This window comes from Jaculus jaculus, chromosome X, assembly GCF_020740685.1.
Source record: "Jaculus jaculus isolate mJacJac1 chromosome X, mJacJac1.mat.Y.cur, whole genome shotgun sequence".
Classification (NCBI taxonomy): domain Eukaryota; kingdom Metazoa; phylum Chordata; class Mammalia; order Rodentia; family Dipodidae; genus Jaculus; species Jaculus jaculus.
In genome coordinates, this window is record NC_059125.1 from 76,613,981 (window position 1) to 76,632,922 (window position 18,942).

Here is an 18,942-nt window from a genome sequence, read left to right on the forward strand (position 1 = left end):
TAATTGCCAAGAATCAATTATCATACAATTAAAGAGTAATTACATGGTTATTTGGGCCCTATAAAATAATGCATTACCTAGATCAGTAATGCAATCAATATTTTAGAAGAAACAGGATGCTGTAGTGATAGACCTTTCAACCTATGCTGATTAAATTGTCATCCAAATAATGGTTTCCTAGTTAAATTTCTACATATTTATTTATCTTGATTACTGTGTAAATTTATCTGCCTGATACAAGTAAAACTCTTAAAGACAATAAGGATGGCAGCAGCATCTATCAATTATGTTCTTGCTCAACTTTTATTCAATCCTCCACAGTCTTTTATCATGTTGTCAGGATTCTGTTCCTGGGCATGAAATGTACAAATTTCAGACCAAGTAATGTTTTGCTTTGTAGGGCAATTAAGTCTAAAAGAAATAATAAAACAAACTTTTATGTTGTGGGGCTTTCTTAATTTTAAAGAATTTTCATCAGTTTCATTGTAATTAATTTATTCTAGGGCCCCGTCTTTTCAGCAAAATTAAACCAATAGTATCTGAATGTGAGTTTTGTTCTATGATATAATGAAACAACTTTAGAAAGGGAATGCATTATCACACTCACTCAAGAGTCAATCAGAGATTTTAAGTAACAGTTCAAAAGCATTTCTGTATTACTAGGCCACAAGCTCAACAAAGAATCTTTTTTATGTTCTCATGATATAATAATGAAAAAAAACTACCATAAACCTTGTCCTTTAAGCATACATGCTAACCACCTATGTATTACTGACATTTGCCCTGCTCCCAATATATATGGAGTAGATGCATAGTATATATCTGTTTACTCTATAACTGAATAAGTGATATTGTCCCTGTGTATGTGTGACTATAGGGGCATTTATCTCTTGAGATTTTTGAGCATCTAGGGTCTCACAGAATATAATAAACTGGCATCTATCATAATTTCATTTATCTTGATACATAGTCAGATTACAGATGACAATATTTTGAAACTTCTATAATTAGAGTCCAGGATTAAAAAAATATTTTTTTATTTATTTAAGCCAGAGAAAGACAGAAAGAATGAGGAAGAAAGAGATAAAGAGACAGACAGAGGGAGAGAGAGAGAGTATAAGCATGTCAGTGCCTCCTGCCTCTGTAAATAAACTCCAGATACATGCCCCTGTTTGTGCATTTGGCTTTACATGAGTACTGGGGAACTGAACACAAGCCATCAGACATTGCAAGCAGTGCCCTTAACTGTTAGGCCACCTCTCCAGTCTTGGAATTATTTTTAAAGATTACATGAGGAAACTGTGTTCATGTTTCAAGGAGCACAAAACAATCTAAGGAATATCTGGAAGCTGTGGAAACAGTAAAATATTATTTCCTGCCTATTTTAATGAATTTGCTTAATTAACCATATACTGGGTCTCATTGTATTGTAGAAACCTTGACAATTTCTTAGGAGACAGTGATATATATATATATATATATATATATATATATATATATATATATATATATATATATATGACTTTTATGCTGCCTTCATGGAGCATAGGTTCCAGTTGGGAAGACTCACAGTTATTCATGCAAAAATATTAATTATAAATTAGAAGAATTTTAGAAAGGTGGACATGACACTCTAGAGCTTGGACTAGTTATTAGATATTACCAAATCATTTGTGACATAAGCCAGAAATTCTCCAATAGATATAAAATGATGGAAAATTAAACCTTTTTTTCCCCAAATTTAATTGAAATGTTGAATCATTGAACTAAAGTTTTTCTAGTATTGCTCAAGCCTCTGTCACTTCATTGGAAAAGAGATGTTTCTAATAATGATAACTGATCATGATCTTTGAAAGAGAATTAGTTAAACTATGTAGCTTTCAAGGTCTTCTGTTTTAAGAGCATACTGTCGCATGAGTCATAGGGAATCACATGAAACACCAAGCTGTTTAGTCTACTTGCCTGAGGTGTTGTAGTCAGCTCCTTGTTGTTGGGATAAACATCCAACCAGAAACAGCTTATGGGCAAGAAGGATTTATTTCAATCTTACAAATTCCCTTTTATATATCCAATATATCCAAGTAGAGAGAAACAACCAACAGTCAGCACCACAAAAACTGCCAGAATCCCAACTGCTCCTCACACATCTTAGGGCGTACTCAAGATCTGCCCCCCAAACACCTCTTCTCCACTAGGGCTCTGCCCACTGGAGACTCAAATTGCCAGCCTGAGTCTTTGGAACGATACATCCAAACAGTAGACAGGTGTGCTGTGTGCAAAGTACTGGCCTGCAAATGTAATCTAAACTCAAAAATGAAACCTGATGTATTTAATATTTGCCAAATTTACATTGCAAGATTTAGTGAAAAGTATTGGTCTTTCAATAATCCATGACAGTACATATTCTCTAATGTAAAATTCTTGGCTAGTAAGCAAGATTTGGAAAGTAAATATGTCAAGAACTGCTATTCTTAAAAAGGTATATGTTTTTAATGTGGTCTTTGTTTTCCAACAGTTCAAGGCCTGGCAGACCCCCTAAGCGTTCCTTGGGAGTATTACAAGAAAATGCCCGCCTTTTGCCTCATGCAGTGCCAGGTCTCTTATCTCCAGGACTTATCACGCCAACAGGTAATAAAATCCTTCTGATGGCCTGTCTTGTCACTTTTTACTGCTCAGAATTTGAAATAAACTAATATTGATCGAAGTGTCTTGTCCTTCAAAGCTTTTCAAACTCTGATAGAGGTTATATTATTGAATTTTTTGAGTATTCATGAAAACAAGTTTTTTTTTTTTTTTTTACTTCAGTGAGTCAAATCTAGTGGATATGATTTTGAAAGAAATGTCACATTTTCCAGGAAATCCTTGTATTAGTTAATGTATATATTTGCATTTGGAGCAGGTATGGGAGGCAGTGATCAAAGGAGTATCATATCATTGTTTCTTATAGGAAACAGTATATTTTGCTGTGTTATAGACCTCAGTATTAGTCTTTTATTTTGTTTTTGTTTGTCTCAGTGTCTGTGGATATTGTCCAAGTTATTCCTGAGTAGTAAGATAAGTAGAAAGAAATTATATCCTTAGTAGAGAAATATAATGTGAAAAAAAACTATAGATATTCATTGTCCTGAATAATGTTTTTCACTAAGCAGTGAAATAAACAATAATAACATTCATGTCATACATTATCACTTAAAAGCGTATGATAAATTTTAAAAATAAGATTACTCTTTCTCTAAGTAAAAGTTGAAAAATTGTGGCTGGAGAGAGGACTTAGCAGTTAAGGCACTTGCCAGCAAAGCCCAATGATCTAGGCTCGATTTACTGCACCCATAGAAAGCAAAATTCACAAAGTGGTGCATGCATCTGGAGTTCTTTACAGTGGCTGGAGGCCCTGGCACATCCATACTCATTGTTTCTTTTCTGTCTGTTGGTCTAAAAAATAATTTTTAAAAATTATTTTATTTATTTATTTGAAAGTGACAGACAGAGATAGAAAGAGGCACATAGAGAGAGAGAGAATGGGTGTGCCAGGGCCTCTAGCCACTGCAAAGGAACTCCAGATGCGTGCACCCCCTTGTGCATCTGGCTAATATGGGTCCTGGGGAATCGAGCCTCAAACCAAGGTCCTTAGGCTTCACAGGCAAGTGCTTAACCGCTAAGCCATCTCTCCAGCCCTAAAAAAAATAATTTTATTAAAGAATTTGAAAAATCATTAAGACTATTAATATTGAGGAACACAAATTAAATGTCAATTGGACATTTATATGCATATTAAATATAAGGGAGCAAAAGGGGAGGCCTGATCTCTCCAGTTTTCCCTGCATCTGTGCAGAAGGGCTGAACTCCCTGGATCACACTGAATAGATAAATTACTCATATGTAACTTAGAATTTCCCAGAAGATGACTACTTCCATGAAGTATTTTTTATATGTAACTATTTTTTATTAATTAGTTTTGTACTCAGCGAATACATTCAATTTAGTACCATTGTTAGGCTCATCCATGACCTACCCTTATCCCCTGGCCCCTCCTTGTTGAGGTATATGGGTCATGCATCCATGAAGTATTTTTAAAAAGTCATATGTGGAAACTGATCTGAGAGAGATATATACTGACAGCTTATAAAGAAGTAATGGAGTACTTTAAATGAAATTCCCATAGTGCTCATTCCTTAAAAGGTTGTAGCTTCTTTAGTTGTTTTTTTTTTTTAATTCTTCTTGATGTACTGAGATAAAAATTGATCCCATGAAAAGCTAATCCAAAATTGTGGATCCAACACTGGATTCAAACATAGTGAGGTCCAAAGAGTTAGGACTATTTGGGATAGTGTGAGGCCTCCTTCATTTCATGATACAATGCTAACTTGACTGACTGTATTATTGAAATATTTTTTTTCTCTTTTAATGATACATTTAGTTTTCTCATTTATTGAATTTAGATGCTACAGGGTGGTCATGAAGAGAAATTCCAAGCCATTCTGATCAGTAAAATGAGTGTTCAAAACCACTTTCTCAACTGAAATCAATATTTGTGATGACTTACTTCAAGCAAATTGTCTCTATCACTATAATTTAGCTGTTCATTTAGTGGTATTATAAACCATGATTAGTCTTACATTGACAGTAATTATTTCATTGCATTTTCTTTATGTATTGTGTTTTCAGGGAGAACCATTGGACTAAAAGGATGATTCCAGAAAATGAATCAATAATTTTCATATGATGTGGGAGGTTGACATTAGGATAGGTTTGAACTTTCCTTACTCAATAAATGACTTAAATATATCTACTTAATAGAGTGCCAATGGTTTGCTTCTCCTTTTCTCCCATTTCAAATTTTCAATTAATATATCTTAGCGTTTTTTTTTATTTTTAATTTATTTATTGTAGTACAACTATGTTAATCTACAATGCCAAATTTTAGGCTTGTGATAATCACTTTGTCTCCTTATGTGTGGTTCACTGAGCAGAAGCCATTGCTTATTTTGAGAGTATAAAAGGGAAAAACTTGGAATTTATGCATATCTTAGATGATGTTGATGATAATCATATATATGTCCATATATGGCATATAGCTAAATAACCCATTTAAAAAGAAGTATCTTTAATTGTTTTCTCATTTAATTACCTTAGCCATACTATAAGGGAAGCATTATTATTAAACATTATCTTTATTGAGGTTTTGATGATCTGACCTAGGCCTTGGATACACAGTACATTGGCATACACTCCTAATTCCCATTATAACTACTATTATTGTAATTTGATTTTTTTTTGAGGTAGGATTTCACTCTAGCCCAGGCTGACCTGGAATTCACTATGTAGTCTTCAGGTAGTGTCAAACTCATGCCATTCCTCCTACCTCTGCATCCCAAATTCTGGGATTAAAGGCTTGTGCGTATCTGGCTTGTTATTTGATATTTTAACAGAAGGAACAATGGACCAACCAATCTCTCAAATTCCTTCTGTCCCTAAGATTATTCTGTGACCAATTTTGAGACTGGAAACCCTTATTGTGTTTTTTAAATTAATCATGAACTTTACTGAGTGAGCAAATAATGTTGTGATCCCATTCTCTTAGCATTACCCTAGTCTGTCTACCAGGGCCCAGGATACATCACACAGGAAATGATGATTTAAGCATAAGTGCTGCTCTCACTGTTATCCTGACAACTTCCACTAGGGAGATGGCAATAAACACTGAGGAAACTCATAACTCATCAAAGCAGAAATCCAGAGGTTCCTAAAGTATACTTAAAACACACCATTCAAGGCTCAAGGAATATTGTGGAAGAGGGGGTGTAAATAATTTGAGAACCACAAGGTGGGAAGGACTATCCTGATGCAATGTCCCTGAAACCCACAGACGCTGACTGACTGATGCATTCACAACCACATGATGAATACCAACAACCCCACTGAGGAGGACCCTCAGTGGAAGGGGGGGTCAGGAAGAGGGGATATTTTCTGCAAAATTCTCTGACCTGTGGTGGGTGAGTTTTAAGTCTACTTTAGCGATAAGCACTTAGGAGCCTCTGGATCTCTGCTTTGGTAAGTGTTGAGTATCCTCAGGATCTGTCTCCTTTATCCTGGCACTTATTATCATGTTCAGCATGGAAGCAACACTCTTGCTTGTCTCCCCAATTCCTCTGTGGTTGCAGCTGTGGCTTGGCTATAGTGTGAGGGGTAGTTTATCTCCTTGGGTCTTGCTACCTTCTGAAAAAGAAGAACAGATTCTCCAACACAGTGAAGTCAGCATAGATTAAATGGGATAAGCAGTGTTAATTTAGAAAGAATTTGATGTATGTAACCCCTATTTTAGCCAAAGATTAGTGAGTGCTTGGCAATGGAGAGCATAATATTTGTCTCCATAGGATTCTTATCTCTTTCTCAATTCCAAATATGAGTTCCTTTACACTGAGTGGATCTTTTAGCTAATCAGAAAGCTATTACTTACCCACTGATGATGTGTGCCACTATTGCACTGGTGTGTACATCCTGTCAGGGTGTTTGCTTCTGAGTATCTTAGATCTCTTTTTGTTCAGACCATTGTTGGACATTTTCTCCCAGTAGCTCATGTAGTGCTTTCCGTCACTATACAGGGTAATCGTGTGGGGCCTGGCTTTCTTCTGAATTCCAGCCAGGTCTCGCAATCCGTTGTTAGCAGCTTATGGTGTCTTCAGCAATAGGAATTTAGCTTTTGCCTAAGGGAAGTAATCAAGTGCTTTGACAGAAAGCTGTTTTGATTTGGCCACCTTGCAGAGCTCTCTGATCAACAGATAATGTGGGTAGCAACTAATCTCTGGTACTGGGAATTATAGGCCAGAGACAGGAAAAAAAAATCTTTTAAGCTTCATCCCTTCCTCTCCAGGGCCCTACTTTTCAGGTGTTCATCCCTTACTCCTTTTAAGGGTTATATCTTTTAGGTTATAGCCAAGGATAAATACTTCTATGGTACCAGCTCTCTTTGGATTTAGTTTCATGCTTGTTTCCACCCCTCCCCTTCCACTAACCCCAAACTTTTCCATCCCTATTTTCTGGGCCTATCAGTATGTCAGCAACTCAAGCAGGTACAGGTTAGGAACCACAGCTAAGTGACACTATGTGGCATTTGTCTTTCTGTAATTTTGTAATTTTGCTGAATATTTACTGTTCCAAGTCTGTCCATTTTTCTACTGTGTAAACATACCACAACTTTGTTATCCAGTCATCCAATGATGGGCATCTGTGTTGCTTCCAATTTTTAGCTAAACTGAATTGAGCAGCTATAAACATGGTTGAGTAAATATCTATGAAGTGATACCTGGAGCATTTAGAATAAATACCCAGTAAGGGAATATTGGGGTCTATTGTTAGCTCTATGTTCAACCTCTTCAGGAATCTCCATATTGATTTCCGTAGTGGTTGTACATAGAGGATGAGGGTTCTTCTTTTCCCACATCCTTGCCATTTGTTGTTGCTACATTTTTTTTTTTTTTAACAATTGTCATCCTCACTGGAGTAAGATAGAATTCCATAGTTGTTTTAATTTGTATTTCCCTAATGGTCAGAGGTATTGAACATTTTTAAAAATGTGTGTTAGCCATTTGTAATTCTTCCTCTGAGAGCTGCCTATTCAGTTCTTTGCCGCATATTTGAAGTAGGTTCTTTGACTTTTTTACTGTTAAGTTTTTAGAGTTCTTTGTAGATTCTGGATATTAAATTTCTGTCAGCAGTGTAGGTGGTAAAGATTTTCTCCCATTCATTGGGTAATCTATTGGCTCTGCTTATGGTAGGTTTTTCTGTGCAAAAGCTTGTTAGCTTCATGATATTCCATTGGTTGAGTGAATGTTTAATTTCCCAGGCTACTTGGGTTTTGTTCAGGAGGTCTTTTCCCACTCATAAATTGTGGAGAGTGATTCCTGGTTTTTTTTTTTTTTTCTTGGAATGAGTGGAGTGTTTCAGGTCTTGTATTGAGGTGTGTAATCCATTTGGACTTGATTTTTGTATATGGAGAGATGAGTGGGTATAATTTCATTTTTGTACATATGGTTATCCAATTTTCCCAACAACAACTTGGTGAAGATGGTGTCTGTTCTCCTATTTACATTACTGGCATCTTTGTCAAAGATCAAGTAGCTGTAGTTATTTGACCTAAGGTCTGGGTCTCAGTTCTGTTCCATTGGTCTATGTTTCTTTTCTTATGCCAGTACCATGCTATTTTTGTTACTATGGCATTGTAATATAGCTTTAGATTGGGTATGGTGATACCTACACAGGTGATTTTTCTTTTTAATTTGCTGAGCATATGTTTGGATATCCAAGGTCTGCTGTCATTCCATATAAATTTTGTGATGATTTTTTTTTTCTCTGTGAACAATGATGCTGGCATTTTTATTGGTATTGCATTAAATTTGTATATTGCTTTTCGTAGAATTGCCATTTTCACAATGCTAATTCTACCTATCCAGGGCTATAGGAGGTCATTCCATATTCTCAAGTCCTTCTCATTTTCTTTCTAGAGTTTTTTTTTTTTTTAATGTTTTCATTATATAGGTCTTTCACATCCTTGGTTAGTGTTATTTCAATGTATTTATTTATTTATTGTTGCTACTGAAAATGGGATGGCCTCACTGAATTCTTTCTCTGATGTTTCTTGCATTGATTTGGTATCTTGACACTTTACTGAAGAAACTGATCACCTTGTGTACTTCCTTTCCAATTTTAATCCCTTTTATTTCTTTCTCCTGTCTTATTACTTAGGCTAGTACTTATAGTACTATGTTGAAGAGCAGTGGTGAGTGTGGGCACCCCTGCATTTTTCCCATTCTCAGTGGGAACTCCTTGAGTCTTTCCCCATCAAGTATTATTTGGGCTTTAGGTGCTTTATATATAGCCTTTATTATGTTGATTTATAAATCCTCTATGCCTATTTTTTCCAGCATTTTGATCATTAAGTGGTGTTGTATTTCGGCAAAGGCCTTCTCTGAATCAAATGGGATGATCATATGGTTCTTATGGTTAAATTTATTTATGTGGTGTATTACATTGATAAATTTCCATATGTTTGAACCATCCCTGAATCCCTGGGATGAAGCCTACTTGATCAAGGTGGAATATGCTTTCGAAGAGTTGTTGAATTTGGTTTGCAAAAAATTAATTTGGGATTTTTGCATCTAAATTCATCAGGGATATAGGCCTATCATTTTCTTTTCTTGTTTCATCTCTGTCTGGTTTTGTTATTGGGGTGATGCTAGCTCATAAAAGGAGTTAGGGACAATTCCCTGGTATCCAATTATGCAAAAGAGTTTGAGAAAAAATTGGTTTCAGTTCTTCAATGAAGGTTTGATAGATATCAGCTCAGAAGCCATCCAGTCCTGGACTTTTCTCTTTGGGAAAGTTTTTTAAAAAATATTTTTATTTATTTGACAGGGAAGGAGGGAGGGAGAGAGAAAGAGAGAGACAGAGACAGAGAATTGGTACACCAAGGGCTCCAGTCACTGCAAACAAACTACAGATGCTTGCACAGCCTTGTGCATGTGGCTAACATGGGTTCTGCAGAATATAACCTGGGTCTTTGGATTTGCAGGCAAATAAATGCCTTAATCACTAAGTCTTCTCTTCATTCCTGGGGAGGTTTTTTTTTGTTAGCTTTTCAATCTCCATGGATGTGATAGGTTTTTTTAGGAGATTAATCTGCTCTGGGTTTAGTTTGGATAGGTAGTATGTGTCTAGGAATGTATCCATTTCTTCCAGATTATTTAATTTTGTGGAGCAGAGGTTTTGGAAGTATTCCCTGATGATTCTTAAATATCATTGATATTTGTTATGACCCCTTCTTTTTCTGATTTTGTTAATGTGAGAATTCTTTTTTTTTCCTACTTGATCAAATTATCCAGAGGTTTATCAATCTTTTTTATTTTTTCAAAGAACCAGCTCTTCTGTTCACCAAAATTTTAAATTATTTTCTTAGTTTCCATTTCATTAATTTCTACTTTGATTTTGATTATTTCTTTCCATATAGAGCTCTTAGAGTTGGATTTTTCTTGTTTTTCTATTACATTTAGTTGGACAGTCAGGTTTTAACTATGATGTGCCTTGGAGAGTTTCCTTTTTGGTCCTATCTGTTTTGTGTTCTGTGGGCTTCTTGTATCTGGATGAGCCTCTGTTTTAATAAATTGGGGAAATTTTCTTCAATAATTTTTTGAATATGTTCTCTATGCCTCTGGCCTGGATTTCCTTTCCTTGTGTATACCCATGATCCAGATGTTTGATCACAGTTCCCTCATATCTGTTCAATTGATTATTTTGTACCTAGAAAAGTTTTTGGCCTCCTGGTCAATTTTTCTGTCTTGTTTTCAAAGTCAGAAGTTCTGTCTTCCTCATGAGTATCTCTGTTAGTGAGGGGTTCTAGAGAGGCTTTTTTTAAAAAGCTTTACTTGATTTTTGTTTTTGTTTTATTTTGTATCATGTCCATCTCTTTTTTGAGGTATGATTTCAGTTTGAGTTCTGCTTTTCTTGATGCTTCTTGGAATTCAATCTTGCATTTGATCAAGTCTTTATTAATCTTAATCAATTGCTTATTGAGATCTTCCATTTTTTGACTTACCTTCAATTCATTTATATCTATTTTGAGGATTTTAATGTTTTCTTCAATTAAGTTAAATCTACTGTCAAAAGCTGAATGCTTTAAGGGATGATTCTGCTCAATTTCATTGATAAGATTGTTGGTTTTATGATGATTTGCTTCTAGCTCAACAATTCTTTTGATCAGGGACTCATTGGTTGTTGTGTTTTTATTTTGGGTTTGAGTTTCTATTGATTTCTCTATGGTTTCATTGGAGGTTTCCATTGTAGGACTAGGCATCCTTGGTGGAGTTCTCTCAGTTTTATAACTTTGGTTAATTTTTGTTTGTTTGTTTTGCATTGTGGGATATTCATCTTGAGGAAAAAATTTATTCTATTGAGGTGGAATCAAGTATTTGTCCTTGTAGGATCTTCAGAGGGAGTTCTGTTTTAAATGTGAACTGTACTGGAGTACCATGGAGTTATAACCACAGATGCAGATTGTGGAGATTGCAGGTACATCAAAGATACCTTGGGAACTAGGAAGTGGGGAACTGGTAGTTGTGGACTACTCACTCTTCTTTCATGTACTCTTGAGAACATGGGGATCAGGGGTTAGGGATCCAGGAACCTGCAAGCTGGAGAGCCAGGAGCAAGAGGGCTGTGTCTACAGTGGTCTGCATGCCCTTTGACACAGGGGAATAGGTATTTGCATGCCCAGGGGCCAATCAGGAAACTGGAGCAAAAGGTCTGTTTCTGTAGCCCACACATAGGGATCAAGCCTCCCCAAGGTAGCAGCAGAGGTACAGCAGGCCTGTTTCTGCAGCCAGGTCCAGACAGCCTCTAGCCACCAGCAGTAGAACCAACTGGGAACAGTTAATCCCCATGAATTCCTCCAGTGAAGGTTATACTGGAATTGAGGACACATGATCCCTTCAATAACGAATGCAGAATAAGGGGCCTGCTTCCACAGTATGGTGGTTTGATTCAGGTATCCCCCATAAACATAGGTGTTGTGAATGCTAGGTTCCCAGCTGATGGAGATTTGGGAATTAATGCTTCCTTGAGGGAGTGTATTGTTGGGGATGGACTTATGGATATTATAGCCAGTTTCCCCTTGCAAGTGGTTGGCATACTCTCCTGTTGCTATTGTCCATCTTATGATGGCCAGGGGGTGATGTCCACCCTCTGCTCATGCCATCATTTTCCCCTGCTATCGTAGAGCTTGTCCTTGATCCTATAAGCCAAAATAAACCTACTTTTCCCTGAAGCTTCTCTTGGTTGGGTGATTTCTACCAGCAATGTGAACCGGACTGCAACACACAGCAAGCTCTCAGTGTCCATGCAGCCCCAAACCACCTTCTGAGAAACCTACCAGGACCTAGGAACTGGGAGGAGTGGTGGGGGCAGAGAGATATGTTCTACTCACTCCATGTGTGTGCACCCTCTGGGGCAGGGGATTTGGGAATTGGGAACCCAGAGGCCCTTCAATCTGGAAGGCCAATATTCTTATTTGTGAGTAACAAATAATGAAAACAAGTTTCCAATAAGTTCAATAACTTGCCATAAATTTCTGAGTTTTCAAATCATTGGATTTCAAATCTCACATCTTACTGACCATAAATACAATACTTTACCAAATACCTTGAATGATCCAGTAAGAAAAAAAAAATAATAAAAACAACAGGGCATTCAAAGTGTGAAGATCTATAGCTTCTTCTGTTAAATATAAGGGGTTAATTTTTTCATAGTTAGGAATCATTGGAACAATGCATCTAAGTCACTATTGGCAGTCATATCCTCATTGACTAAACACTAATTTTTAGTGATTATTCTAGTAGTTTACCGTGGAGGACAGCTGGTGTAACATAGTGTATGATTGTTATTGCTAGGTTCATATATATTTTTTTCTTTCCAAGCGTGCAAAATAATCTTCTAAATGTATGTAACCTACTTTTCATGTAGAGAAAAGTAACCATTACAAATTATTATATTTTGCAGTTCTTGGTTGAAATACTTTGATATGCATGGTTAATGGATTAATATGATTATATTGATGAAAGATATAATCACTGCCAAACTCCAGTCTTTCTGCTTAACATTTGCCATCCTTGTTTCCTCCTGTGTTGAGAGGATAGCTGAGGCCTACACACTGTCACTGTGATAAATGATTTATCCCACAGTGCCCTTCTTTCCATCTGGTTGATCCTCAAACCATCCCCAAATGAGAGCTCTCATATAAAATCACATATTCACAAGCCAAGTCTATTTGATTATAGAAAGACATTTCCATATCTAAAAATTAGATTCAAAAGCATTTTCCTCATCATACACAACTTACAAGAAATGAAATGCACAACCCTTTACCTACTATTTTTGCTATCCCTTCCCTGACTGATTTGTTTCTTTTTCATGCAAGAAAAAATTATGTGTAAAAAGCACAATAAAGCTTTCTATTGTTTAAAATGCCTAACAGATGCCAAGCTGACTGATCAGTACTTTATTTCTGCGTACAGAGGATGTCTATATGCAAACAACACATTACATTAACATATGCACTTAGGTTCATCACATGAAATGCTGCATATATATTAGATAAAATATACTGAGTATTAGTCAGCCAATGTATACTGTAGAACAAAAATATATTTTATACTTTTCTATCAACTGTTCAATAAAGGATAAGTCTGAGCATATGCAGATTTCATCCACATATTGTGAACAAAAACAGGTTACAAAGAGTAGTCTTTATACCTAGAACATAAAGTATAAAATTAAATAAAGATTGGGTTATAGAAATTGGTATTGCGGTGCTAATGGTGAAACTATTATTTGCTCCACTTTTATAGTGTGTAAACTTTGAATAAGATATTGAATTTATTTTGTTTATATTAAACATAGGAAACTTCTTGAGAATTTTTGTTGTTGTTGTTTTTTGGTTTTTCGAGGTTGGATCTCACTTAACCTAGGCTGACCTGGAAATCACTGTGTAGTCTCAGAGTGGCCTTAAACTCCAAGTGCTTCTCCTACCTCTGCCTCCAGGATAAAACACATGTACCACGATGCCTGGGACCAAATTTTCATGTCAAAACACTTACTCTTTAAAAATTGTTACTTTACAAAATATAGTTTGTATACATGGTTGTCAATGTACATGATTCTCAAACCTTGAGCTTAAGCTCAAATTGTTACCAATTCATGCATTTTACATCCAGAGTTCTCTTACTTAATTATTTTAATATGCATTGAAAATATCATTTCAGAGGAGTTTTTTGTCCTTAAATTTAAGATGGGTTAGCAACTCATACTTCATATATATACTCAGGAGGCATGTGTGTGTGTGTGTTTCTGTGTGTGTGTTTTATGCTGGTGATTGAACCTGGGGTCTAGATCATGCTCAGCATGGGCTTTACCACAAAGCCCCATTCCCAGACTCCTATCCATACACTTAATAGATAGCAATACAAAAAGAGCAATTTATCTTTGACTTAGAATTCTCCTTACATTAAATTCTCAATATTGATAATATTTTGCTCATGTATCATAGCAATAAATACTATAATTTTATCACCAACAGAGAAGAGCTATATTGTATCTGATGCAAAACAAAACGTTTCTCCTTGTACACAAGGGGTAGGTACATAAAGTTACTTAAACATCTGTGTGTATAATAATTGAATTGAAGTCATGATAAAAAATGGAGGGGAAATATTTTTTCATATATCAACAATAATAAGAGTCTAACCTAATCTACCTAACCCCTTTCAGGTGATTCTAGGTCCTGTCAAGTTGAAAATCAATATAAACCATCATAAGTCTACCCATTGTGAATTTGACTCACAAACTTATTATGTTTAAATCAGAGCCTTATCCTTGTCTCTATAGGATTATGACACTCTACATATCATAATATAAAATACATTCATCCTAACTTCAAAATTTATATGAATCTTGAACAATTATAACACTACTTAAACATCTAATGTCTCTTCTGAGACTCATGACAACCTCTTAACTATAAATATAAATATCAAAACACAAGTTACATACTTCCAATATATAATGGTACAGAATAAGAATTCATATTCTGATATAGAGTGTTTAATGCATAGCAAACAAAGAATGGACCAACACAAGACCAAACGCCAGCAGGGCAAATACCAAATCATTCAGCTTAATGAACAGTATCTGGGATTCATGATGAAAACATCTAGGCTCAAAAAGGACTGCATACCTCCACATCTTTATCTGTGCTGCCTGTAGTCCCTTTCATGGGCTGGATCCATCTATAGCCTAGTCTTCCTTGACAGATGCCCCATGGCTCTAACACATCATTTGAGGTCTCCATTGCAACTTAGGTTTCAGCTTCACAGCTGAGGTCTCATAGGGTCTCCTTATAGGGACTTCAGCCCTGCCTCACATTACTTAGCCTCAGTGGCTCTATGGAACTGTTGTTCAACAGTACATGAATTTTTTTTTTATCTTGAATCTTTCATTTTTCTAAAACAAACACAAGGTGGGTGGTGCCATCATGTTCTACTATTAACTTGGGTTGAAGTATGGCTTTAGGCTTTAGATATAGCAGCTTTTATGTTGACCTTCAGAAGCCTGGAACTCTTACAGCATTCTTCCTTCTGGCCTTTTTCCTTTCAAAGCAATTTACATTCATAATAGCTTGAGCCTTCAGTGGATTAGGTCTTGCCCCCAAGTAATCCTTCCTATTGTCCCAGTGCAGAGCAATAGATATTTTCTTTTATAGTGTTATGCTCTTTAACAATTATGGCCAAAGTGGCTGCAGTTTCTGGGCCTGTGTTATAGTTTTCTGCTTGGTTTTGCTGGAGCAATACACACACACACACAAACACACACTAGCTGATTGGAGGAAAGGGTTTATTTTGATTTATAGTCTTGAAAAGATGCCTCATGACTGCAGGAAGGGATGGTATAGCAAAGGCTTAGAATCACATCTTTCCCAGAAGGTAGAATGTAACAGCAAGAGAGTTAGCTAAGCACTTGCAAGGTGGAAGCTAGACTATAATACTCCAAAGCCCACTTCCAGGAACACACCTCTCCAGCAAGTCTCCACCTCCCAAGGCCCACCCACCACCAGTTGAAGACTAAGCATTGAAAACACCTGAGTTTATGGGGGGCATCTTATCACAATGACTATCTGGGACTTAAAATGTTCTTACATTTCTTTCTTTGTCAAACAGTATATATTTCATATCTCTTTAATTGTCATTCTGTATGAGAACAATAAAGAGAAACCATGCCCCTGATTCAATGCTTTCTGTGACACAAAATATCCCCTGCTAAACATATTAGTCTATTTTTTTTTTTTTGAGGTAGTGTCTTCCTCTAGCCAAGTATGACCTGGAATTCACTATGTATTTTCAGGCTGGCATTGAACTCACAGTAATCCTCCAATCTGTGTTTCCTAAATGTTGAGATTAAAGGCACTTTATACCACACATGTCTACAGTCGTTTATTTTTAAAATTCAACTTTACTCAACTTTTCAGGATATAGGCAGAATACAGCTAGATTCATTACCATGATATCACAGGAATTATCTCTAGCCCAGTTTCTGACAAAATCCTTTATCTCCTCTGTATCCTTATGAGGCAGGTCTTCATAGTTCACATTTCTCTTGGTCTTCTGGTATTTGAACCTCCCATCAGAATGACCTCTTAAGGTCAATTTAGAGTATTGTAAAGATTTGTTCATCTTGAGTTGCAAATCTTTCTTCTTCTTCTGAAGACTAAAAACAAAAGGATCAGGTTGATAACAACAGGGCCCCTTCTTGATACCAATTTTCTGTATTAATCAACTTTTTGCTTCTGATACAAGATACCTGACAAAATTCTGTTTAAGGGAAGAAGGATTTATTTCATCGAACAGTTCCAATTACATCATGGTGGGATAGGCAAAACAAAGGAGCTTGAAGCAAACATGGTCATATTTAGCACAGAAAGGAAACATAGGATGAATGCTGCCTCTCCATCAGCTCTCTTGTTTTCTATAGTTCAGGATCCTGACTCATGGAATGGTACTGCCATTATTTAAGATGAGTCTCCTACCTTATTTAATCTAATCAAAATAAGCCCTCAAACATATACACAGAGGCTCCTTCATTTGTGATTCTAGGTCTTGTCAAGTTGACAATCTCTATCAACTTTCACAGGTACTTTAGCTACAAGGGTTAAAAGTCTTATGAAGAGTTTCGCAGGACAAAGTCTAAAAATATCTATGATTAGGTGAATGTGTGAGTTAATTTAAAAGACTAACTTAAGCAATTATATAAGTGGATAACTAAATTAGAATGAGCATTGTCATTAAACACTTAGAAATGTATGTTCCATCACTCGAACAAAGTAAAACTGAAATTTTGTCAAAAAGTGTGCTGTTTACTTTAATGAAAGTTATAAAATTTATGGCAGATGGCATTTTCATTGTCATAGTGCAGCATATTTGCCTAATATTTTAAGGAAAATTGCATGTTTGTCAGATTTTTTTGTATATATAAACTCAACTTTTTAAGCACTAAAATATCAAGTGTTTTGTTAAAGAAATGAAAATTGTTCAATGACATTGAGAACATTGCATTTTAAGTTACCTAGTACTGCTTAGTATATTTTAAGAAAGAACAAGTCAAATTTAAAAGGGAATATAGTCAGCCCTTACAAGGCATAGAAAAAGTATGAATATTCACAGGCTACAGAATATAACATAAATACAAGACAGATTGGAAGAAGAAATAGAAGAAATACATAAAAAGGAGAGAGAATACTGATTTTCTGATGTAAAACTTTATTTGTCACAATCGTAGTTTCATTTATGTTCTTTTAGAGATTTTATTGAGATAACTAAGTCATGGGGAGTAAGTAACCTAAACACCTTCATGATACTTCTCCTAATTTTGGTTGAATATGATATTTCTTTTTTTTTTAATATTTTTGTTCATTATTTATTTATTTATTTGAGAGCGACAGACACAGAGAGAAAGACAGAGGGAGAGGGAGAGAATGGGCGTGCCAGGGCTTCCAGCCCCTGCAAACGAACTCCAGACACGTGTGCCCCCTTGTGCATCTGGCTAACGTGGGTCCTGGGGAACCGAGCCTCGAACCGGGGTCCTTAGGCTTCACAGGCAAGCGCTTAACCGCTAAGCCATCTCTCCAGCCCAAATATGATATTTCTTAAAATGAATTATTCCCATTTCCTACAAATTATCTTTGTCTTATTATTAATAAAACAATATGAAATGGTGATTTTCATATGGAATGGCTTACATTATTTATTTCTAAAAGTACAAATGGCAGTATTTAAAACAAATAGGTAGCTGGGACTGGTGGTTCATGCCTTTAATCCAACACTTGTGAGGAAGAGGTAGAAGGATAGTCATGAGTTCAAAGCCTCCCTGAGAATTCAGAGTGAATTCCAGGTCAGCCTGGCCTTGATCAAGACCCTACCACAAAAAAAAAAAAAAAAAGGTAAAATCAAGGTCTATCATTGCATTTATATTCTTCTAGAGTTATAAATAATAGCATATGTTTCCTGACTTTTAGGTTTTTTTTCCTGTTGGATAATAATGCCAATCCTTTAATAAGTTAATTTATGTGATATATTTACATTAGTTATTATTCACCTCCATTAAGTAGAAATTTTACATAATTCTGAAATATTGTAGCTTTTCAAACACAAAATAGCACAGTCAGCCTAACAAGCAAAGTGTCATGATTTCCATCACCAGAACCCTAGTCAGAAAAAATGCTGAGCATGGTGACACAAGGCTGGAATCCTAATACAGGGAAGGTAGAGTCTGGTGGATCCAGGCAGTTCCTGGCTAGCCAGTCCAATCTACTTACTGATTTTCAGGCCAGTGATACACTGTCTCAAAAAATTAGATGGGATGACTCCTGAGAAATGACACTTGAGACTGTCCTCTGTTCTTCACATGCATGTGTAGCCATGCACACATGCACATAATTTACATACTCATGTGCACCCGCATATAACTGTACCACTTAAACCACACACACACACAAATACATACTAAATAAACATCAGAAGAAACTGAGGACAAAACATGTTGCTTGTATCCCATCCCCGTTAAAAATGGAAAAATGATATCAATTTAACTCTAATTCTGATATAATCAACTGATTAGACCTCCTGTTAACAACACTGAAAAATTTTGGAAATAAAAATCTCTTGGGCTGGAGAGATGGCTTAGTGGTTAACCGCTTGCCTGTGAAGCCTAAGGACCCTGGTTCGAGGCTCGGTTCCCCAGATCCCACATTAGCCAGATGCACAAGGGGCACACGTGTCTGGAATTCGTTTGCAGAGGCTGGAAGCCCTGGCGTGCCCATTCTTTCTCTCTCCCTATATCTGTCTTTCT

General features: G+C 36.1%; 1 protein-coding gene across 5 annotated transcripts in view; it reads left to right on the forward strand.

The window, feature by feature from the left end:
* Dach2 (dachshund family transcription factor 2) overlaps nucleotides 1–18,942 on the forward strand; it is a 556,554-nt gene that overhangs the window by 264,351 nt on the left and 273,261 nt on the right. For all 5 annotated transcript variants that reach the window (XM_045140992.1, XM_045140993.1, XM_045140996.1 and 2 more), the window contains one exon: nucleotides 2,516–2,628. In XM_045140992.1, coding sequence (XP_044996927.1) covers nucleotides 2,516–2,628 — 113 coding nt within the window. The remainder of the gene's footprint in view (nucleotides 1–2,515; nucleotides 2,629–18,942) is intronic.